The 24,448-nt window shown below is 50.4% G+C and overlaps 1 protein-coding gene and 1 pseudogene across 1 annotated transcript in view; both read right to left on the minus strand.

Annotated features, from left to right (window-relative positions):
* Window positions 1-1,554: 1,554 nt before the first annotated feature.
* LOC115402720 (EEF1A lysine methyltransferase 1-like) lies at window positions 1,555-3,760 on the minus strand (annotated as a pseudogene).
* Window positions 3,761-18,237: 14,477 nt separating this feature from the next.
* The window catches only part of xpo4 (exportin 4), a 41,752-nt gene continuing 35,541 nt past the window's right edge, over window positions 18,238-24,448 (minus strand). Inside the window, 11 exon segments of the mRNA XM_030112458.1 lie at window positions 18,238-19,532; window positions 20,124-20,216; window positions 20,445-20,562; window positions 20,651-20,781; window positions 20,854-20,975; window positions 21,053-21,233; window positions 21,448-21,534; window positions 21,630-21,836; window positions 22,448-22,622; window positions 22,740-22,909; window positions 22,988-23,147. Coding sequence (XP_029968318.1) covers window positions 19,335-19,532; window positions 20,124-20,216; window positions 20,445-20,562; window positions 20,651-20,781; window positions 20,854-20,975; window positions 21,053-21,233; window positions 21,448-21,534; window positions 21,630-21,836; window positions 22,448-22,622; window positions 22,740-22,909; window positions 22,988-23,147 — 1,642 coding nt within the window. The 3' untranslated portion in view covers window positions 18,238-19,334.

Consider the following 24,448-nt stretch of genomic DNA (forward strand, 5'->3'; position numbering starts at 1 on the left):
TGTCCCTGGAGAGGACAGTGGACGTGTGGCACCAACATGTTCCCGCGGTTCACCTGGCAGCGCGCCCGCGGCTCGGTTCCATCGTCCGGACACTGGACCTTCTGCGCGCTGCTGGACTGACAGGACGCAGTTTTCTGGATTATAACGCGACGCTGAAGCGTCCGGATTATTAAGGGGACATGCTTTATTCTCTGCAGCGACTTTTGAGAGGAGAACAGACCGAACGCTGTGCGCTACATTGCGCAGTTTGGCACAGCGGCGCAGCGATGCCACATCAGATCACCCTCCTCCTGCTGCTGCTGCACGTGGCTCTGATGCTGCACAGCCTGCCGGCAGAAGCGGTGCGCGTCCGCAAGAAGGTCCCCAGGACCCGGTCCTGCCTGGACCTGCCGGAGGAGATCCTGGAGCAGATGTTCGGGCGCCTCTCGGTGGGCGTGATGAGCGCCTTTCACCACGCGCTGCAGCTGGAGCCGCGGGACAAACTCAACCTGACCTGCCCGACGGCGGCACGAGACGCGGCCGACGGCAAGGCCCGCCTTGCCCGTCAACCTGCTCAGCATCTCCCCCTGGGCCTACAGGTGAGTGTCACCTGCAGATCCCCGCAGGTCCCTGCAGGAGGCGCCAGACCCCCTGCAGCCCCCAAGTTGTCTCTTGAAACGTCGTCGTGTAAACGGGTCTCCAGTTCTGACTGGAAGAAGTGTGAAGTTCAGGATTATGATGAGGATAAATGTGTGGTTCCAGGATCCTACGACCCGGCCCGGTACCCCCGCTACATCCCGGAGGCCTACTGCCTGTGCCAGGGCTGCCTGGCCGGGCCGCACAGGATGAAAGTCATTTTTTCTTTATTATGAAACTGTCTGAAGCTGTTTGGTCAGGAAGACACGGTTCGTCAGGATTTCAGCACCGACCTGAAATAAAGTGGTGAAAATGATGGAACTGGACGAACTGTCCCTGAACATGAAGATCTGTCCTGATGCGTCGTGTTCATTAAATGATCAATCTTTCTTCAGTGAAGCAAATTTTATTTCAGTATATTAAACATTTTGGGAGGGTTTCAGCTTTTCACAGGAGGACATTTCTAAAACCAGTGGATTGATTAAAAGGTCACTTTATCAGCTGTAGTTTCTACAGAATGGATTTGACCAGACTTTAGTGGGACCGTACAGAGACCACAGCAGACCAAGACTTCAGGATAAAAGAAAACTTTATTTGTCACATCTTTCGCTGGATTCACACACAGTTCCTCCAGTACGAAACATCAAAAATGGACAAGTGTTGAGTCCAATAAACAACTGAAAGTTCATCATGTGTGAAATATCTACATTTAAAGCACATTTCTTACTGAACAGAGAAATTCAGTTTTACAGAGATTTGCTTGGAGAAAAATAACTATTTCCTTTCAGTGGAAGGAGAGATACCGGTGTTGGAACACAGTAAATGTGAATTCATTCCATCTGCCCCGGGAATTACTGAACCAGAGTTAATAAAAAGTCTTCATGTGTTGGATAAAAGTGAACACTCTTCAGAGTCTGGTCGGTTCAAACTGAGTCGGATTCATGTATCGACGCTGCCACCTACTGGCAGACACAGAGCCCAGACTGAGCCTGTGGAGTTGGAAGAACCAGGTTGATTGTTCTGTCTTTGTGCTCAGATGGAGTCGCTCTGTCAGGAAACGTTGTCACATCCAGAAAAACCACCAGAGCGTTTAAATCTGCTGGCGTGAAGTTAAGAGTGAATCACTCGATAAGTTCTGCGGGCCAATTAAAAACAGGCTTAAAAAAAAGACCCGCTGGAGCTCCTCACTCTGGTCTCCATGTTGAAACCTCTGAGTGAACTCGGTGAGCCGTGCCTTCCTGTCGGCTGACATGAGTAAATAAAGCGTCCTCCGGCAGCGGCGAGCTCCTCAGGAAGGCGGGACGGGTAGTTGACGAAGCAGCGGAACTCATTGGACAGGTTTCTGTTGTGTTTGGGCAGAAAGCTGCACATCGTCACACCCAGGAGCTCTTCGGCCAGCTTCTCCATGATGGCTCCTGTGGGTAGTCAAAAACAAAGAGGTGAGCGCCGAGCGGGCTTTTCCCTCCTCCCCGCTCCGGTCCGGCCTCTGGGTCGTCGGGTACCTGTGCACAGCAGCACCTTGCCTTTGCTCAGGTACTTGATGGTTTCAGCCACTTTGCTCAGACACTCCTCGGACAGGTAAGGCGGATCGGCCAGAACCACGTCGAAGCTCCGCGGCGCCACGACGGCCGGGAGGGACAGCGGCTGGTTGTAGTCGTAGTACACAAGTCCTCGCCGTAGGCGGCGAAGCGGCGGTCGTACTCCAGCACCACGGCCGACACTCGGTCCGAGCCGCCGACGACTCCCTGCTTCAGCTTCTGGTACACGCTGGGCGCGCTCACACACGCGATCCTGGGAGGAAACACACACTGTCAGGACACACACACTCCTTCAGTGGTCATTAAAGAACAGACCGCTCCCTGCTGCCCCTGCTGGCTGGTGGAGCTGCGTCTCTTTACCTGCCTCCCTCTCCAGCCTCTCGGACGACCTCCTCGGCCAACCGGGCCGCCGTCTCGTCGCTGTACCAGAACTGGCTCATCCTCTGGAGGAGCAGACACAACGGCACAGGGAGCTTCAGAGACTTGATGAGAGCAAAACCATCAGTTCTTCTTCCTTTTGAAATCCTGCTCATAGCGGTCGCTGTTCATCGACATTACTGTGGGTTGAAGCCTCGGCGTCTGCCCACTTCGTCTCCACCAGCGCCAGAACGATGTCCTTCAATCCAGAAAACTCACCCAGTCCTCCTCCACCGCTCCCACCGCGAACTGGTCTGACGGTTGGACGCTGTGGTCCAGACCGGTCCTGGTCTCGCTGTAAAACTCCTGCAGGGCGGCCAGAGTGTGAGCAGACAGGGTGGGAACGCCGTCATCGTCACTGTCGCTCATGGCGTCTGGAGCTTGGAGCTGGAGCAGGACAGAATCCAGAAACACATCAATAACATCCGATTTATTTTATTTCATCTCTGATCTGACTTCGTTTAGTCCTCTTTTGAATGAATAGCTTATTTCTGGTCACAGAAAACACAAAAAACAACTAATACTGATCAAGAAAACTGACCAAGAAAACATTTAATGGTTTATTTATGCAGTATCTCACTAATCCTGGAATAATCTGTATATGTGCAATTTACAAAAAAACATTTCACTGAGAACGCACACACACCACACACACACACACACCAACGTGTTTAAATCATGGACAGGATACGAAGTAAGAAGAGAAATAGTTTGGATTTGGAGAGATTTGTCTGTGAGAATCAGAACACAGACAACTCAACAATGTTCTCCTGAAACAAGCTGCAGGCAGGTGAGGATTCTCTAACAGGGAGGAAACAGCGCTGCTGCGGACACGAAGCAACTGTCAGGAGGAAACACTAAAGAGAAGGACTCCCGCTGCGGCCTCTCTCCAGACTGAACAGTTCAAACTAAACAGACGGTTTGGTCCAGAGACTCAGATTTCCTTCCACCAGAGGACTCAGACGGTCGGTCACTTCAAAGTGGGATTTCAACACAGAAACAAACGCAGACGGTTCGAGAGCAGAGAGACCGGAAGAAGCTCAGGGACCGGAACCTTCCACCGACGGAGGGAATCCACAGAAATCCCGCAGAACAGACGACTTACCTGAGCTCAAACCCGGGACTCACGCAGCTTCAGCAGCGACCAACACGTGAAGTGTCGCATGTTGATGACGTAGCAGCAAAGTACGGCTCCTGCAGAGGGACAAAGGGAGGGTTTCGCAAATATGCATATGTCTATGCTCATCAATATTGCACTGCAGATTACTGATTTTAATGTTATTTGCACGGCTTAGAGCCGTGATGTAAACGCCGGCCGCTGCTCTCTCCAGAGCTGCTGTTTTTTTTTTTTTTTTTTAGCCTCGACACACCAGTATTTTATCCGGTTCTACGTGCTTCGGCCGTTCTCCTGGACCGACCGACGAGTGACCCCGGGTCCACGTCAGGCTGCCAGGCCAAATTTTGTTTTTTTGTTTTTGTTTTTTGTGTTTATTGTTGACATCTACACTGTGGTAATTGTTTGTTGTTTTGTTTGGCTGTATTGTTTAACATCTCTGTTATTGTTGTGTCCATTTTCTTTTTTTTTTTTCCTTTCTCCCTTCATTTTTGTTTCTTTTCTATTGTCTTGCGGGTTTTATGCGTTTGAATCGTGGGTCGGCCTTTTTCCTATTATTCTTTGGCCAGTGGGAAATATGATTCCCTCCGGGGGCTTTTTAGTGAAAACCTCTTTCCCATAGGCCCGTAGGCCAAAAGTAACAGCTTCAGAATTTGTTAAAGCCCAAAATTTGCTGAGAGCTTGGTCCCCCAGTTCAGAAATCCTACCTGTGGCCCTGGTTGTGGTCATGTTCCTGAGCAGCAGTGGAGGAAGCCCGGGAGCTTCACTGAGACAGGAAGCGTGGCTCCGTCTCCTCCTCGGCCTCACCTGCAGAGGCTCCTCAGACTCCTCCCCCTCAAGGAGTCCGCTGCCCCCCCTGCAGCAGGAAGCTCAGTCGCTCAATTAAAACTGCAATGAGAGAAACACAGTGAAGTCAGTTTTCACGCCAAAACTTAAGATTTACAAATCTGCCACGTAGCATGACGGTGGCATCAGGGTCTGAAGGGGTGTGTATGGTACCTGGGGCGTCTCAGCTTGAAGACGCGTCTGGGCTGGACTGGCTTTTCCCTCGAGTCCAGCCGCTCCACATCAGGAGTCTGAAAAGAAAAATACCAGACAGAATAATCAGTCAGATCTCTGATATGAGCCAAACACACCTTCCGTCCCAGTTGAACTTACCGGCTCACGTCGCGGGATTTTGGCCGCCGGTGCCTGAAGCTCAGGACTCCGGGGTCTCTTGATGGAGGAGACACAGCCAGACGGTCCCCTCCCCAGGACTGACTCTAGGGTGAACAGCAGCTCTGGCGTCTCTGCCTGGAGGCTGTAGGAGACAAGGTGAGGGAGCAGGCATGTTACAGCAGCACCAAGACTGTTACTGTTCAGACTGGAGAGCCAGACATCCAGGATGTCCACATGAGAACATTCAAATATCAAGTCATCAGGAAATGCTAGATGGGTCTACAAACCGTGTCCACTTTGGCCTTCTTTGCCACATTCAAAGATTCCTCCCCGAGTCTTCTCTTCTGGGCTGCAGGACGGCACACCTGCTGCCCCCTGCTGGTCACTGAGGCGGAGAGCCTCATTCCGTCCTCCAGGATGCCACACTTCCTGGCGAACATGTACACTGCAACAACATCACATCCAACAAGTGAATACAATCATTCAGAGTAAGTCAAAGAGACTGATTTCTTCCTGATCCAAACATACTGACCATATTCAGTGAACCTGTGCAGCACAGCGGTGATGTCCAGCGGCCGTCTCAGGACTTCCTGGTTGAGCAGCAGTCCCAGCCTCCACCTGGTGCTCTTCTCCTCTCTGAACCACACACAAAAACACAAACACTCGTGAGCCCAGACAACAACACACAACACAACAGAAAAATGAAGTCTTCCTCAGAATTGCACATCCTTACCTGTTGTGGAGATTCTGGGGACCTGGAGAGGGCTCTGGGATGGTACGGACCAGGGAGATCTGCCAGTCCTTATCCAGATATCCCACCAGAATCCGGAGTTTGGCCCTCCACTAAGCCCACCCTGCCAAAAAAAGACAAGAACTTTAGAAAGAGCACAACGCCACTGGAGCTGCAAACCAGAATCCAGCTCTGTTTCTACATCAAGACCAGTGACAAGTCACAGAAACATACTGTTCCTGGCCATGCCAAAGATTTGAAGACTGTTTTTGGTTTACTCACCATCGCAGAGCCTGACTCTCGGACGTGTACGAGACGTCCAACTCAACGTAATGCCTTAAGGAGAGAGAGAGAAACGTTTTCTCAACAGGAGTCATATTTAATTCTACAGTCATAAAGCATTGGCCTTATTCAGAGAAGTGGACACTTCTAGTCCATGGCACTGACACCAACCAGAAGAAGAACAGCTTCAAGGGCTGTCCACTCAGAATAAGAGCACATGTGAGTGTTGGGCTGACATTCCAGCCATCAATACGTACTGGTACTTCCGCTCGAGGTCCTCCATCTGGAAGAGTCTGGCCCACTCAGCTCTTCCGCTGTAGATGCCTCGGTGATGCTGCCAGCCTGTGGAGGGGAGAGAAACAGCTTTAGGACAAAACACATCTCTGGCTTCCAAGAATCACATCCCTGAAGGTTTGGTAGCAGCAGAGTCACCGGCGTCTGATCAGCTTCATCATCTGATTCAACACGCGATTCAACCACGGAGCAGAAAAGAGACTTCATACCTCGAACAAACTCCTGGGTGATGACGGCCATGTTGGACTTGGCCATGTTAAAGGTGGAGTTCTGCTGGGGGAACGCTGGGGTCATTATGGGCATCAGGGGGAAGCGGTCGCTCCAGGGAGCCTGAAAACACAGGGTAGAACGTATCATCATGGTTTCACCAACAGAGAAATCAACAGAGAAGCGTTGCATTCCTCTTCCTGCTGGATCATGATGCTGCTTTTTGCATCGACTGTTTGTACAGAAGAAAGCTCATGTTTCTTACCTGGGAATCCCAGGAAGGGAACTCCCTGTTCTCATTTCTCAGGCGCACCGGGTTGTTCCAGTCCCTGAAACACACAAACAAATGAGGCTCTGATGATCATCTGCTACTTTCAGCAAGCAGTGGAAACTCAGCTCTGCTACGATCTCTACACATTCCAGCTGTTTCCTCCAGTGACGGGAAACAGAGGATTAACTCACCACGTGCTGTACAGCCTGAAGAAATGGGTCACCAGGGCCGCCACGGTGGCGTTGGGGTAGAGCTGGCAAACCCTGGCGACCAGATGGCCCATGAGATACCGCCCAGGAAGCCCAGCCTGTTGGAGTAATCTGGCGCTCTGGAGGAAAAGCAGAACAAAGATTAAACAGCAGCAAAGGTGTCCAGACTGAATCCTGGGTGTGAATGTGACGGGCAGCGAGGAGGACGGAGGACATGATGCTCAGGATGTTCAGTCTCCCCCGTCACCAGCTGGCTTTGGGATGTTTGAGTGGGCTTTACTCACTTTTGGCCCAGACCTTGATGACCCTCAACACGGTGCGGAAGACGTACACGTTGGGGACACACCTCAGGATCTGTACGCTGTCTCTGTAGCCTGGAGGGAAAAACACAGTGACATTAATAACGCTGAGAATCAGCTGGTGTCAACAGAGACCAGCAGGGAACCATTCCAGGGTGTTTCAGAGAGCGCTCTGTCTGTGCACTCTGATGCTCACCGTTCAAACTCCGCACACAGCGTGGATCCAGACCCCTCACCAGACCGTCGTCCATGAGGTCCACCGCCTCCGGGACGCTGTCCCTCCGGGTACTGGACGTAGACCAAGTCCATCTACGGAAACAAAAACAAATGAAGTGAGAACGTGAGAACAAACACAAAGGTGACTGCCACAGTGTGCTGGTGGTGTTTGGATAGTTACCTTCTCTCCTTTATAGGTCAGCTTCACGACCGGGACGACCGTCTTTTCGAAGGTCTGAACAAAACAAGGTTCAATTAGTCACTCTTTCACAATAAAACACTTTTTACACCTGTTTTCATGTCCAGAATGTCTCGTCTGCCATGAGAGACGCTACTCACCAGCATGTCGGTGACCTCTTTGTTTGCGGCCAGCTTGCGGCAGAAGGAGGAGAAGAAGTGGTGCCTCTGGACGAAGCAGGGTCCCACACAGACTGGCGTCGATGTCAGAGCCTGGGGAAACAGCACACATTGAAATGAGGCCAGATTCAGGAAACACTGCTGCACTGAGCTGAAAGAAAGGTTGAAAAAGCATCAGCTCCGTTACCTTTCACCTCTGCACCGAGCAGCTGTGAGCCCACGGGGATGAGCTTGCCTCCAGCGCTGCGCCTGATGGATTCCTCCACATTCTGAAAAAAGCATTACAATTAGAAAGTGCTGTCACTGAAGCAAGAGTTCTGTTCCATTTCTGGGCTCATTTTAACACAAAGAACATTCTCTTACCATCTCGACACACATCTCATCCAGCCACTCAGTGAAGAGGGACCCCAGAGACTCGGCCACCTTCTTCCTGGAAATGAAACACACCGTTTCAAACGTTTTGCTCACCAAAGGTCCATGCAGTCAATACTTTGTGCTTTTCAATATATCAAAGAAAATCCCTTGAAAAGTGTTTTTCTTACTTGGTCATCGTGGTCAGGCGGTCCTCATAGACATCAGCAGCTGCCATGAACCTCGCCAGACTCTTGGTCAGGCTGATGTCTCTCCCTGTGGGCGGAGCCTTGCTGCTGGGCTCCATGGTGCTGGAGACCCCGCGGTTTGGCGGCTGAGGCCTGGGAGGTGGTCTTGGACCAAACTGCTGAGTCTTCCTCATCCTGAAAACCATATGAACGTTTAAGTCAAGTTTCAGAGACCTCCATTCTCACCAGAACTCAGAATCAATATCACTGTTATCATGTGATATTGTCATGTAACCTCTAACTGTGATTTTCCTCTCAAGCTACAGCTTCTGTCAGCTATAATGCTTGAGACAGTATGAAGTACAAATGTTTGACTTGAGGGAACAAAGAAACTCTACCTGGTTTACTGTCTTACAGCAAAATGCATTATTCTTTGTTTTAATCACCATTAAAAAGCTGTAGTAACGTGAACTCAGACTAATGAGTCATTAATTGATAAATCATTACTTAAATCTGTCTTTTCTTAATCACACATTTTGAAATAAACCTTGTAAAAGAACCCACATTAGCAGATTTAAATAATTATGCAGTAGGAGTAACTTAACTAGCACAGGTTAACAGCAGGACATCTCTCCTGTTTTTACCTGCACCATCTTCAAAAAAAGTGAAAAATGAAACAGAACTGCTTACCAAGGATGCATAGCTGAGCTAGAATTGGAAATACTGCAAAAATCACGGATCATATGATCGGATGAACTGCTGCGCGCTGGTCTCTCGCTGGTCTCTCGCTGGTTTTGACTGGAAAAAGTGTGTGGCGTTCATTTCAAACGGGCCTGCTTTGATGTCAAGGAGATGTGATGACGTCACGCCGGAATCGATTCGTTTTTAGAGCTGGAACCGGTTCCCAGTGACTCGATTCCAAGGAACTGTTTGTCTTGGCGGTTCCTCCGCTGATCGGCTCCGCTGCGTGCGTGATGGCGTACCATGCGCGGAGCACCGCCGGGCTCCAGCAGCCACGGCGCGGCTGCGGTCCGCTCTGGCCCCGCTGCACAGCCGCGGACCGGAAACTTTCAGCAAGGATCCTCACTCCGGAGCCCTGCTGTGTCAACCTAAACAGAAGTAAGTGGAGTAGCAGAAGGACAGTAGATACATGCTCCGAAATGAGTGATTTCAAAATAAAATCTGTGTCGTGTTTTTGCCTTAACATTGTTTTTTCTTATTCTTCTGGTAGAATATATAACAAACAACATTATATGCAAAACAAAGCTCCAGGACCGGAGGCTCTGTGTTGCCAGATTGGGCGGGTTTCCTGCACAATCAAAGTTTTTTTGAACCCGACAGGTGCGCTGATGAAATGCTCATGTGTTTGTGACATGTTTTATTATTATTATTATTATTATTATTATTATTATTATTATTATTATTATTATTATTATATTATTATGCAAATCCGTTTTTGGTTTTAACATGCATTTTCTACAGAGATGGAGATTTCGGCTGCTTTCTACTGTTGGGCGGCTGTATATTGTGTCACTACCAGAGGGCAGACCATGCTAGGAAGGTGCCTTTATACTGCACGTTCGGGACTCTACTGCCGGAGAACAGAGTTGAGAAAAGGCTTTGTGTTTTCAGTTTTGCACTACAATGTGCTGTAAATGCTTGGTAGTGTGCAGCAAAAGCTTAGTTGTGTGTGCTCAATGAATGGTATGTGTCATTGGAAAATGCGACTGTGGTGTAGCAAATGAAAACATGGGTTTCCATTTTGTGAAACAATGTAGAGATTTGATGGCAAGAGTCTTCTTGCAAAGAGAGTGTCAGGTTTAGCAGTTTTGTGTGTACAGTTTTCAGTTTTGTGTGTGCAGTATTGAGAAAGCAGTTATTGTATTGAGAAACGTGTGTTGACAATCGTGAAAAACTGTAATTTCATTATGTTCTGGAACTCCCTCTAGTCCCTCTACAGCCTGAAGGACATCCCATCATACTCCCTCAATGAATTCGGCTGTTGCGTCACAGTGTTTAAACTGTGAGTAGCCCAGGTCCCTCAGTGTGCGGAGAGCAACTGTTACTGAGCGACTCAAAGTCTGTGCGGCCAGGGACACCTTCATCTTCTGGTTGTCCAAGTGAACATGCTTTCTGCGTGATCTTGTTTTGCAGCATGTAGTCCCTCCTTTGTCTGAACCTCACTGAGATGAACGATGTACTTCCAGCTGACAGGACCAGTGGTGCTCATGATTGGGCTATAGGCCTTCAGAATCACAATCGCAATCTTCACTAGTCACAGCTCACACAAAGTACACAGATAAATGTGAAGAATCACATACAGTCGTAATGATCTAAACATACAGAGTTAATGGCATTTACCTGTAACATGTTACGGGCCAGCTTCAGCATATGGCAGGCGTCCATCATGACAAACACTCTCTCTCCAATCTCTGGATGTGCAAAAGAGGTCTTCAGGGGTTCGTGGGGGTTTCCCTTGAGCTCACAGTCGAGTTGGTTGCACATGCTGAGTTCAATGCATGCCCATCCATTGTCATGCACAACGCTCTCAGACCACGAGCATGAAGTTCTTCCAGTGCATGAACAACTGAGACCTTTAGTGTATCTGGTGAGACAGCGCTGCATGGTCAGATAGTCAGCAATGGGAGCTTTCCAGTGCCCTTGTATGCCGACCTACGTTTTCAAGTTTTCTGTTTTATTTCAATGACATTAAAAAAAAAATATGTTCAACAGAGCAGAATGTCTACCCTAATTATATAATTCTACAATTCTACAATTTCATTTAGCAGACGCTTTTGTCCAAAACGACGCACAACACAAGCAAGAATTCAGACATAAGGATAAGCATATAAATGACCTAAATTCATCAGCACAATGTTACAGCAACATGCTTTTACTCCTGGTACACAATGCTGTCACCAAGGCTGACAAAAACTGCACAGGAAATCATTATTTTGTCAACTCTGCTGAGCTCAAGTGACGAGGGGCGAGGTACTGCTGTCCGTGTGTGAAGGTTAACTGTCGGTGGTGAATGAAGGTCGTCTTGGAGTACCTTCTGTTTGGACAGGCTTGGTGTTGGGATGAGATGTTTTCTCTTTTTGGCAGCAGCAAATCTCCGGAGTTCTGACTCTGATGACTTGGGGTCAGTTTGCTTGAAGATGGAGGGAATGAAGTCAGGATGTGTAGGATCCCTGCTGGGTCTCCCTGAAAACAGAAAGCAATGGAATAAATGAGGCTAGATGATAATACATAGTTCCTACAGTCAGACTAATGCGTTATTCATACCTTGGCATGTTTCAGCAGCTGTACGGTAGATTACTAACTATGTGAAAGTATGTGTGCAGTTTTGAAGTCATTTGCGTCAAGATCTTCAGAGAATTTGAAGATAAGAGTGATGCGTCTCGTACTCGCTCTTTAGTTTACCCTTTATGAAGGGGATTCCCGACATCAGTGTTGATGATCTAGAATTTCTCTAAACCAACAAACTTAGACGGAGTTGCAGAAGTACTAACTCCAGAAACTGACAACAAAGCGCTGGCGCTAAGTCAAAACATGTTGGAAGCAAAATATCAGATTTTGTCATGCTCAAAAAACGATTCTTACCGCTGAGGAGGTGTTCACCACAAAGGATTGTTGTATGGGTTGGTGTCCACTCCGAGCCGCCCGGTTCCACTCTCTTCACAGCGTTTGCCCACTTTCTCCAACAATCGGGGTTCATGGGAAAAATATGGAAAGACACTTTATCCTCCTTCATGTGTGGTTGGACAGCAGAGTCCATTCTGCTGACAGATAGATGAAGAAATGAAATTATCAAATCCATGAAAACTAGGGGGAGGTTTTCCTTCACCTGAATATAAATGATGAAGAATATAGCAAATATTGGTAGAGAGATCATAAAAATCACCCTGCATTATTGTTTATTAATCACAGGATCAGCATACTGGAATGAAAAACCCTGGAAAAGTGTGTGTTAGTGCCTGAAGAGCAGATGCAGGAGCTGCAAGGCAACAAAGGAGGAGGTTGAGGTAACTGAGGACTGCAGCTCTTCCCTGCTTCAGCACAGCTGATTGTAACCCGGTCATGAGCCTCCACGACCTCCAGGTGTGTTGAAGCAGGGCTGCGGCCCTCCAGGACCTGGGTTGACGCCCCTGCATCAGTGTATGTGCTAATTATCAAGGTCAAATTATAGGATGCTTCTTCAGTGGGCCAGAAGACCCTGGAACTGGAAGCAGCTCAGGAACTGAAACAAGTGTCCAGGAGGATGAAAGCGTTGAGTGGACATGCAGTGACAACAACCCCGTCTCTTCCTGAAGCTGATCAGCTCCTGTAAAGCTGGCCTTCGCCTGTCTGCGCTGCACAGCTTGATTCTGCTTTTCTGTGGAAGAATGAAATATTGAATGAGACATCAGAAGCACAAACACCCAACACAGTGCTGTGTGTACAGATTTCATATGTACCTCGTCTTAATCCATTTTAGGAGGTGTCCTCCATCATGGGTGCTCAGCCCAGTTCCTGGAGAGTCCCTGTCCCGCTTGTTTGAGCTCTCTCCCTGCTTCAGCATATCTGAACCCCATGGTCCTGTCCTGAGGCGTCTACGAAGCCCAGTGATGAACCAGTCAATACGAGTAGGTTGACTGGAGCAGGGAGAGTTAGACAGGCGGGACAGGGACTCTTGCAGGAAACAGGTTCAGCATCCTTGGACATGCAGATCACTGTTTCAATGCAGATCTTTTATTTTTCTTTTTTTAATGAATGATTTTCAGTTTGTGTTTTTTCTTAACCTGCGGGTCCTCTAGACAAACCTTTGCTCTCAACCTGCTGCAGAAGCCTGATTGGAAGCAAGGACTGTGTTGCTGAGTGGAACAGCAACCACAGTCACTGCCCAAAGGTCGTGCTGTGGATCCAGAGAACCGTGTCCATGAAGTTCCTGGACTCACTGAGGCACTGGTCCTCTGGAGAAGGTATTCAGGTATTCCTAAAGGTTCTTTTTTTTGTTTTGATGTGGGTGGGGGTGGGGGGGTTGGATTCTGTAGTTGTATTTATGTTTAGCACTCTGAAGATCCCCAATTGTTATAGGTTGTTGATGTGCTCTCATTAATTTTGTTATATGTGACCCTGGTTAGCGGATTGCCCACAGGTCAATCCATCCATCCATTTTCTACCGCTTATCCGGGACCGGGTCGCGGGGGCAGCAGCCTCAGCAGAGATGCCCAGACTTCACTGTCCCCAGACACTTCCTCTAGCTCCTCTGGGAGGACCCAAGGTGTTTCCAGTCCAGGCCGGAGAGACATAATCTCTCCAGTGTGTCCTGGTCTTCCCCGGGGTCCATCCTCCCGGTGGGACATGCCCGGAACTGCTCCCCAGGGAGGCGTCCAGGAGGTTCCACCCTAAAGAGGTGCCCGAGCCACCTCAGCTGGCCCCTCCGATGTGGAGGAGTAGTGGCTTTACTCCGAGCTCCTTCCTGGTGACTGAGCTCCTCCCCCTATCCTCGAAGGGAGACACCCAGCCACCCTACGAAGGAAGTTCATTTTGGCCACTTGTATCCGGGATCTTGTCCTTTCGGTCATGACCCCAAAGCTCATGACCTAGAGGAGGTGGGAATATAGATTGACCGGTAAATCGAGAGCTTTGCCTTTCGTCTCAGCTCTTTTCTTCACCACAACGGACCGATACAACGCCGCATCACTGCAGACGCTGCGACCGATCCGCCTGTCAATCTCACGTTCCATCCGTCCCCTCACTTGTGAGCAAGATCCCAAGATACTTAAACTCCTGCACTTGGGCCAGGCTCTCCCACCGACCTGGAGGGGACAAGCCACCCTCTTCCAGTTGAGGACCATGGCCTCGGATTTGGAGGTGCTGATCCTCATCCCTGTTGCTTCACACTCGGCTTGCGAACCACCCCAGTGCATGCTGTAGGTCTGGGTTCGATGGAGCCAACAGGACAACATCAGCTGCAAAAAGCAGAGATGAAATCCTGTGGTCCCCAATCTGGACCCCCTCCGGCCCCTGGCTGCACCTAGAAATCTGCCCATGAAGATTATGAACAGAACCGGTGACAAAGGGCAGCCCTGCAGAGTCCAACATGCACCGGGAACAGGTCCGACTACTGCCAGCAATGTGGACCAGACTCCTACTCCGTTCATACAAAGACCGGACAGCTCTTAACAAGGGGCCCGGACTCCGTATTCCTGACGCACACCCCACAAGGCACTATGAGGATGCGGTCGAACACCTTCTCCAAGTCCACAAAACACATGTGGACTGGTTGGGCAAAACTCCACGAAACCTCGAGCACCCTATGGAGGGTCTAGAGCTGGTCCAGTGTTACGCGACCAGGACGATAAACCGCATTGTTTCTCCTGAAGTCAAGGTTCGACTATCGGTCAAATTCTCCTCTCCATACCCTGGAATAGACTTTCCCATGGAGGCTGAGGAGTGTGATCCCCCTATAGTTGGAGAACATCCTCCGGTCCCCCTTTTTAAACAGGGGGACCACCACCCCGTCTGCCATCCAGAGGCACTGTCCCCGACCGCCATGCGATGTTGCAGAGACGTGTCAACCAAGACAGTCCCTGCACATCCAGAGACTTGAAGTACTCAGGGCGAATCTTGTCCACCCCCGGTGCTTGCCACCTAGGAGCTTAACAACCACCTCAGTGACTTCGGCTTGGGTGATGGTGATTCCACCTCTGAGACCTCAGCCTCTGCTTCCTCCAGGAAGACGTGGCGACGGGATTGAGGAGGTCCTCTAAAGTATTCCTACCACGGCTCAATATATCCCCAGTTTAGGACAGCAGCTCCCCACCTCCACTATAAACAGTGTTGGCGGAGACCTGCTTTCCCCTTCTGAGGCGCTGGACGGTTTGCCAAATTTCTTTGAGGCTAACCGGTAGTCCTTCATGGCCTCTTCGAACCTCCGTCTCCTGACCCCGTGTTTTTTGCCTCTACAACCGCTCGGGCTGCAGTTCGCTTGGCCTTCCGGTACTTGTCAGCTGCTTCTGGAGTCCCATGAGCCAACAAGGCTCGATAGGACTCCTTCTTCAGCTGGACGGCAGCCCTTACTTCTGGTCTCCACCACCGGGTTCAGGGTTTGCTGCCATGACAGGCACTGGAGACCTTATGACCACAGCTCCGAGCAGCTGCTTCGACAATGGAAGTGGAGAACATGGTCCACTCAATGTTCCCAGCCTCCCTCGGGACATGAGAGAAGCTCTCCTGGAGGTGGGAGTTGAAAACCATGCTGACAGCGGTTTCCACCAGACGTTCCCAGCAGACCCTCACAACACGTTAGGGTCTGCCAAGTCTGTCCGGTTTCCTCCTCCGCCAGCGAATCCAACTCACCACCAGGTGATCGGTTAAAAGCTCTGCTTCTCTCTTCACCCGAGTGTCCAAGACAGGAGGTCAGAGGTCAACAAAGACAACAAAGTCGATCATCGACTTCCGACCTAGGGTGTCCTGATGCCAAGTGCACTTATGGACCACCCTGTGCTCGAACATGGTGTTTGGTGGTTCGTTATGGACAAACTGTGGCTAGTACAGAGTCCAATAACAGAACACCACTCGGGTTCAGATCAGGGAGGGCCGTGCGTCCCAGTCACCCCCTCCAGGTCTCACTGTCACTGCCCACGTGAGTCCCCAGTAGAACAATGGAGTCCCCAGTTGGAGCACTGTCCAGCACCCCTCCCAGGGACTCCAAGAAGGCCGGGTACTCTGCACTGCTGTTCAGGCCCGTAAGCCCACAGGTGTGCTTTGTTAATCAATAAAACAGGTGAGCGCTGCTGCGTGTGCGTCTCCCTCTCAGCATGATATGACTTTGATCGTGTTTATGTTTTATGTCTGTCTCACATTTAACGCTGAGCAGAAATACGCTCTGCTAACAATAGTGTGTTATGCTCATGTATTGTTATTGTTATATGCATAGAATTAAAATATGCAACCCTTGATACCATCTTGCAACATGATTTTAATGATAGCTACTGAGCCCTGCGAGAGGAGCTGATTTAAAAAGATTACGGTAATTCTCTTCTGAGGCGCTGTTCAGAATTTCTTATGCACAAAACAAGGCAAAATTATTATTCAACTCATCAGACCCAGAATTCAGGATGGACGAGCACTTGTGCACAATGTGATCCCAAAAAAGTAAATGCTTCCTTTGCCTCCTTTTATCAAGAGCTGTATAAATCAGAAATCAAATTTGACAATCATATTTTTGATAGCTTTATGAAAAACATCAAATTACCTCACTTTAGTCAGGATGAATCAGTAACGTTACTCCCGTCACGCTGCAGGAGTGTGAGGCAGTGTTCAGGACATGGGAAAGGTAAATCCCCTGGTCCGGAAGGAATCGCACCTGAATCTCATCTCCTTTTTTGGCCTTTCATCGGCCCACTGCTGTTGGATATGATCCAGTACTCAATTAAAATGGGATCTTTCTTTCAAGATGTCAATTCAGCTTGAATCTCGCTGCTTCTTAAAGAAAAGGACCCACTTGAGTGCTCCAGTTACAGGCCTCTGTCACTGCTGGAAGCAGATTCTAAGATCTACGTAAAAATGCTGGTCCGGCAACATCAAGATCACGACATAATTGGTTCATGTGACCAGATAGCTTTCATAAAATCCAGATTGGCCTCTGACAGTGTACGAAGATTGTTACATGTTATAGATGGTGCTCAGAATTCAAGTTTTCCTGCTGCGTTCCAGTCACTAGATGCAATGCAGGCCTTCGACCACTAGGAATGCAGTTCTTCAGAATATGGGGTTTGGTACTCCTTACATTATTATGATAAAGATGCTGTATAAAATCTATCAGCTGTTGTGCTCACAGGCAAAAACATTCTCCCCTTCATATCCAATACTGAGAGGGTGAAGGACAGGGCTGTCCTCTCAGCCCTTTATTCTCTCTCGAGCGTCTAGCACAGGCCGTCTGCAGCTCTCCACTCCGATTTCTATCAGAAACACTCATCATCGCATCGCTCTGTATGCTGATGATGTTCTGCGTTATCTAAACAACCCGGCAGTGTGGCCCACATGATTTGTCAACTTTTGAAGATTGCAGCAAGATCTTGGTTTTGAAATAAACTGGTAGAAATCAGCTTCTTACCTTTAAATCAGGCAATGTTCAGTTCTCTCTTCCTTTTCTCTATCTCAGTTGTTAAAAACTTCGTCTATATGGCGATAGATTCTCTTCTTCTATAGGAAAAATAATTAAAACCAATTTCCGTAATTTACTTAAATTAACAGCAGACCTGGAGAGGTGGTCCAATCTGCCAGACTCACTCCATGGCTGGATTTCTGTCATTAAATTAATATTCCACCCAGATTAAATTTTATCAGCTCAATGTCTGTCCAACCCCCCCAACAGTCACAAAATTCCTTTGCATGTCGAACGACCTCACATCAAACTACAACGCAGCGAGAAAGGCCGGCCGGCGGCCCGTCGCTCCCATATGATAAACTCTACGACTGACTCAGTGTCACCTCAGAGAGGAAAACCTTGTCTGGATGTAAAGGATGGGCTCAGACCGGAAGTTCAACAAATGCATGAAGACAAGCTCGGCTCATGACCAGGATTAAGACTTTCTGACTGAACCACCATCATGCTCTGCAATGCTGAAGGTTCATAATCAATGTCATCTTTAGCAGCTTCAGTTGATTTAACATTTTCAAGCAGAGATTTCTGTTCAACTCCACAAATCAGCTGTGAATCGATGTTGAAAGGCACTCCAGTAACAGTGCACGGCACTCTGGATCACTGTCTGCTCTCAGTGAGAGGATGTGCTTCATTTCCGAGTACAGGAGAATCTACTGAATGATTCAGAGGAACGATTCAAATCCAACAGAGATAAATAATAAGTCCTGTCTGGTTCAGGGTCCACTGCTCCAAGAACACCATCCTGCTGCAGACGGAGAAGAGAGCAGGAGTCCAGCATCGTGACAGAAAACACGTCAAGTAGAAGCACAGACCAGAAGATTTTATACAATAACTTTATGTACACTTGTACATTTTATTAACAAAGCAGCCGTGGACAGTAACGGGGAGGTGAGCGAGGAGGCTTCCGTCCCCGCATGATGCTTCCACAAGTGGCTCTGCTCCTGTATTTGGTTTCTTATTGCTGTCCTTCCGTCCAAACAGTCTCATTCCAGTGTGTGTGTGTTGAAGAGTGATTGCAATGAATGTGCTGCTGTAGAAAAATACGACTCAAATGAACCCGCCGAGCTCCTGATGCGCGAGTCCGTACGCCGCGGGCTACAATCCAAATACAAATAAAAATCAAAGCTAAAAAATTAACACGGCTCCCAGTTCAGCTGAATTCGTTCAACTCTGTCCGGCATATAAAAACACTTCAGTCGCTTTACATTTTAGAAGGTACATATCATCTACATACTCTTCACAACAATCAGATTTTGGTTTTCTTTCACCCCCCCCTGACCCCCCCAGCAACACAGGGAAAAGACACAAAGGCCGGCCATGCTCGTTGTCATGGCAACACTGTGCATGCGTCTGTGCATCTGTGTGTGTGTGAGTGTGTGTGTGTACATCTGCCATGTTCGTGGCAAACGGCAGGCACAGTCGAAACTTCTCCTGGGATGGCGTGAAGCATGATTCACACACAACGAAACCCGTCGACACACAAAACAATCAGCTGAACAAAGGCACTCTGGGTACAGCTGGGGCCAGCGTGTGTGCGCGCGTGTGTGTGTGTGTACTCTAGAAGCCTCCAGGCACATGAGGAGTGGGGAGGGGGGTTAACACCATCGTCAACATGAGCTGCTGCTCGACGCTCGGCTGCTTTGGTCTGACAGAACAGGAAGCTCCCCGAGTCCGTCTGCTGAGCAGGTCAGTCATCTTCATCGTCGTCATCGTCACACTGCCTGTCATGCCAGAGGGACGGCGGCACAGGCGGGTGTGATGTGTGGAGAGGAGGACAGAAACAATGGAAGGAGGAAATCCACCGAAGCATCCAGACATGAGGCGGATCCCCGAGCGGCGAGCCGCCGCCGCCGCCGCCTCCTCCACACGGCTGTCCGGGAAAAAGGTCTCTGATTGGGGGGGGGCGATGCTGGGAGGCGTGCCGGTTCCAGTGGTTACTTGACGCAGAGCAGCCCGCCCACGTTGGCCACGAACTCCTCCAGGCTCTTGACGAAGGCCACCTTCTGCTTGCGGTCCATGGCGGGCGGCGTGCTGCTGGCCGTCAGCTTGTTGAAGGCGTCGGCCAGCCGCTGGTAGACGACGGCGTCCCTCTGGGTGGACAGCAGCGTCTCCACCAGCTCCGCGTACTCCGCCTGCAGGGGGACGGCGGCGCATCGTCAGACCCAGAGACACCACCAGAAACTTGAAGACATTCGGGAAAAGAGTTGGTGAATAATGTCAAGGGTCAAATTCACCGAGGCTCAAAGTGGAAGGTAGAGATACTGCAATACTGGAAAAATAGTAAGTAAAGTTTATGGTCATTATGGAGAAGAAAATGTCAGAAATCCTCGAACTAGAGAAGCAACAGCCGGAGCTAAAGCAACACTGTAAATTCTGAAATGATCAGGAAACATTTCGATAAATTTTAATACTGTGAAGAAAAGCACAATTAGTTTGCTGTGTAGCAGGGATGGAGAGCCGGAAGCTGCTTCTGTGGTTTACTACATCAATCCTTCTCACTTCCTGTCAGACTTTATTTTAAATTGCTCCATAGCTGCTGTTCCTGTGTCACTTTATTTTGTACAATTCACCGATTTATACTGGGATTTATGAACCACGACACATGTGAGGCTGAGCCTGTGAACCCAGCCGCCACTAGAGGGCGACTGGACCCCAGTGAAGCCTCGGGTAGTGTTCCGCCCCTCCAGTCGGGTTTCCTCCAGCCTGAGCGCCGCCTCGCTCACCTGGTGCAGACACACCAAGGTGTAGAGCGCCTCTCCGGCCGCCGTCGTCATCTCGGTGCTGTGCTTCTGCAGGACCAGCATGTCGAACACCAGCTGAGGGAAAACAGAGCAGAAAAGAACCTGTTTCCTGCAGGTTTGACTGAGTGCTGGGTCAAAGGTTAACATGTTTTTTTGGTTTTTTTTTTTTAAATGAAAAGACAATAAAAGAGGTTTAGATCTGAGGAGTTCAGTAATCAGCGGCAGCGAGTTTAAACTGCTGCTCTTGCTCTGACGTGAGTGTTCTCAGCTCTGCCCGTGTGTGGCGTCCGTCCGCGTTCCCACCTTGAGGAAGTGGCGGGTGGCGATGAAGAGCGGCGAGTCCTTCTCCTGGTTCTTGGCGCACTGCTCGGCCAGCGGGGACAGAGCCTCCAGACACAGCTGGCTGATCTCCGAACTCATGCTGAGAGACGGGGGTCAAGGACAAGACCGGAAGACGAGCCGCGGCCCGGACGGAGGCTCGGGGAGGAAAGAGCCAGAGGTCAGGATACGAGGTCATCCCCAGCTCCAGGGAGAACATGAGGCTCTTGAAGAGCTCCTCCGGCAGCTGAGGGATCTTCTCCGGGAAGATCTCACAGATGAAGGTGATCAGCTTGTAGTACTGGTTACACAGAGACGGGAACTGCAGGGACAGACCAGGAGGGCCGGGTTATGATGGTCCCAGAGAGGGGGGGGGGGGGTGCAGGGGGTTTACCTTCAGCAGGTCCTGAGACATGAGAGGAAGAACAATGTTGACGCCATAAAGAACCACGTCTGCTGCCGATACGGTCCGACTGGAGGCCGGAGTCCCGGGGTCCTGGTTCCGGAACACCTCGTCTGCAACACAGGCGGAGCGGGGGGGGGGGGTTAGACTCGGGTGGAGGTCTGGACCAGGAGGACTCGGCAGGACTCACCGGTGTCGCTGAAGTCGATGAACTCCTTGGACAGCAGGTTGGTGAGCAGCTCCATGATGAGCAGCAGGTCCTGGTACTGGTCCTCCTCCGCCGTGGCGTCGCCCCGCCGCCGGCTCTGGTTGTTCTTGGAGTAGACCTGCAGCAGCGTCAGGCAGGCCTCGTACAGCTTCATGGACTTGGTCTGCGGGGGCGGAGCGGAAACGGTTCCCTGTCAGACTCAAGGAGGGACCCTCTGGAGGTGAAGGTCCTGCGGCCTCCACCTGTTTCAATGCTAATATACTAGAGGTAAAGGTCAGAGGTCACTCAGCTGTCCGGGAAAAAAACCTCTGACCTTTCACCTGGAGTTCACAGAACCGGTACGTTAGAGTGAGCGGAGAACCTGAGGGGTGTCTCACCTCTCCCAGGTAACAGATCTGCTTGTGAGCCACTTCCACGAAGACCTCGATGATCAGGTTGATGGTCTCCGGCGTGTTGCTGTAAACCTGAGGACAGACGGCGGCGACTTGGCTCAGCGTCGTTCCCAGAGCGTAAAATCCCCCGCATCACCGAGAGACTGACGGACGGACGGACGGGTTACCTCCATGAGGCCGATGCAGCTGGACAGGAAGTCCATGAGGAAGGAGAAGAGCGAGGCCACGTTGTCGATCTGCGTGGCCTCGGCGATGCCGCACAGCGCCTCCAGCGTGGCGACGATCTCCTGCTTCACCGCCTCCTCCTGGCTGATCTGGGCGAAGTTCTCCTGGTTGATGAGGTTCAGGAAGCGCTGCTGCAGCGGGTGGAGCACCTGGGCGGAGGAGGGGGGGTTACACCCATCTGTGTGTGTGTGTGTGTGTGTGCTCCAGGCTGCTGCTCTGGACGCAGCAGAGCGCTAGCAGCTGGAGGCCTGTGCGTCTCAGGCCTGTTTACAGTCTGACCCTGGGACTGGAGCTGAAGAGCCGTGATGGAAACCGGAGCCAGAGACCGTCTGATAAGGTGCTGGCCCCCCGCCAGCCCCCAGTCCCCCCCCCCCCCGCCCCGAGACATCTGAGTTCACAGGGAGCAGCTGGAAGACTCGGCAGCTGCCGTCTCCCTCGTTCAGCCTCCTTAATGACTCTGGAGTCGAGCGGCTTTGCACCCTCAGTTACTACTGTCCGCCTATTAGGACGGAGATCCAGGATCACCCGGGGGATCGGGTTCTCCACACGGGGATGACAATGGACCGCGTCGGCCAGTCCTGATCCTGCGATGAGGCGGGAGACGGCCACGCTGCACAGGTCTGGACGGGACCGCTGCTGCTGTCTTCTGAGGACACAGACTGGGCCCTGGCGGGTTTTCCCTGCTCACCCTGGCTTCCTGTGGTTAGGAGGCTGTCTGGTGCCTCACAGGTTTGTGTTAAAGCGCCGCCCGCCGCCTCACCTCTGCCCAGTACTGCTGCTTGGCGTCCGAGTCCATGTGCGCGAATCCCCCCAGGACCAGGGCCTTCATGAGCGCCCGCTGCACCGAGCTGGACAGCAGGTGGAGCGGCGGGCTGCGGCTGGCGAACTGCTTGGCCAGGCTCCACCAGCTCTCACACTGCACCACCATGTTCGCCCTGTGCGCAAAGCAAGGGGCGCGTTAGAGCGCCGGCCGCCGCCACCCACGGAACAGTGTTGACGTTTCAGAAGCTTCAATACAGTTCATCAGGACCATCAGGACTGAACCGGCTGACCTCTCCCGCTTCTCCACCAGCGTCACCAGCAGCTCCACCGTGTCCGTGGCCAGCTCCGCCTCCGAGCTCCACACCGACAGGTTGTTGATCACCTTCTCCAGGAGGTATCCCACGATCCACTGGGCGCCCTCGGTGTCGGCGCCGAACGCCGTGCTGAGAGGGATGCTGATCTGAGGAGAGAGGCGCCGGGGTGACGGAGGAGCGGGGAAGTCGCGTGGCCTGAGGGCGCCTCCGCCCGCGGCCCCCACCTGCTCGTAGAGCTTCTCGTCCAGCAGCAGGTAGGTCTTGGCCCAGCGCCTCAGGAACCACACGATGTCCTTCCCCATCTGGGGGCTCAGCAGCTCCGTCAGGCTCGCCCTGGTGGCTCTGGACTCCACCTCCGACGTCCGCAGCACCGCCGACAGCAGCCTGTGGGGGGGCGTCACATTAATGAATAGTTCCAGGTTAACAGAACCTCTCTACTTGTGTTCTTTAGACCCATCTTTCCTCCGTTAGAGTTGTTTTGGGTTTTTAGACTATGAATAAATAATGTATAACCCTCACCCTGTTGACGTTCCTGGACAGATAAACTGAGCTCTATTTGTTCGTTTGTGTTTTCCATGTGATGAAAAATAAAGAACTGCTTCATCAGGTTTAAACAGTAAGAAGAAGAGACGAGGCTCCAGGACAGGGGTGTTCAACCTGTGGCTCTTCAGTCCCTCTGTAGCGGCTCCATGAAGCCTTCAGCACATGATACGTGAATAAACATTTAACTTATCTTTAAATTATTATATGAGTTGTCACTTTTGGTTGAAAAGGGATTTTAAAAAAAAAGGTAAAAAAAAAATTGGGGACAATTAGCAAAAACCACAAGAAATGGGGGAAAAATGATAGAACAGCTTAGAAAACTGGAATGTCTACAATTTCTAACAAAAAAAGATGAAATATGGCAGGAAAAAGCATAGAAAACTGCTTAAAAAGATTTAAAATGGCTAAAATTTCAAAACTGTCAACAACAAAAAAAAAAGCTTGAAAAGAACACAACTGTTAAAATCAGGAACAAAAACAGGTTCAGCGTAATAAAACATTCACTCTTCTGAACTGTAGTTAAAACGTCATGAATGCATCTTAAGATCTAGTTTCTGTTTGTGAAACGTGAGCTGCATTCACCTCGTTTTAATGGTTCAATGTTCTTTACGGCTCCAGAACTACTGGACTTGATGGAAAGTCATAAAGGCTGCAGAACCCTGATCTAGGAGAACTGAAACAGCAGCTCTGTTTCCTGGAGGAGAGCGTTCCATTTGACCAAACTCAACTCACCTCTGCTTCAACTAAGGTCACTTTAATGTACAAAACACTTCAAAACTCCTGATGGAGAAACGCAAGAGTCCCAATAAATCAGCAGACAGGCTGAGTTCACGTGGACGATTTAAAAACCCTCCACATGTGATGTTAGAATGTTGTTCTCTCTGTTGGTTCTGTTTCTTCCCCTCGCTCTCATTGGTGAATCAAACTGACCACTGACCAGCCGGTCCACACAGGAGGCGGCCGGCACCACCGGAGCGTGTTTCACAAAGTCACGTCCACATGAAAGGACACGGAGACAGAGGGCTTCAGGCCGCTCTCGGCCCCGCCCCCTCTCGGCCCCGCCCCCTCAGCTTCACATTGTCTGCAGAAAACAAAACCACCCTGACATTTACAGGTCCGGGGTCGGCCGCCGCTATCCGGAC

The sequence above is a fragment of the Salarias fasciatus genome, chromosome 16, assembly GCF_902148845.1.
Source record: "Salarias fasciatus chromosome 16, fSalaFa1.1, whole genome shotgun sequence".
Lineage (NCBI taxonomy): Eukaryota > Metazoa > Chordata > Actinopteri > Blenniiformes > Blenniidae > Salarias > Salarias fasciatus.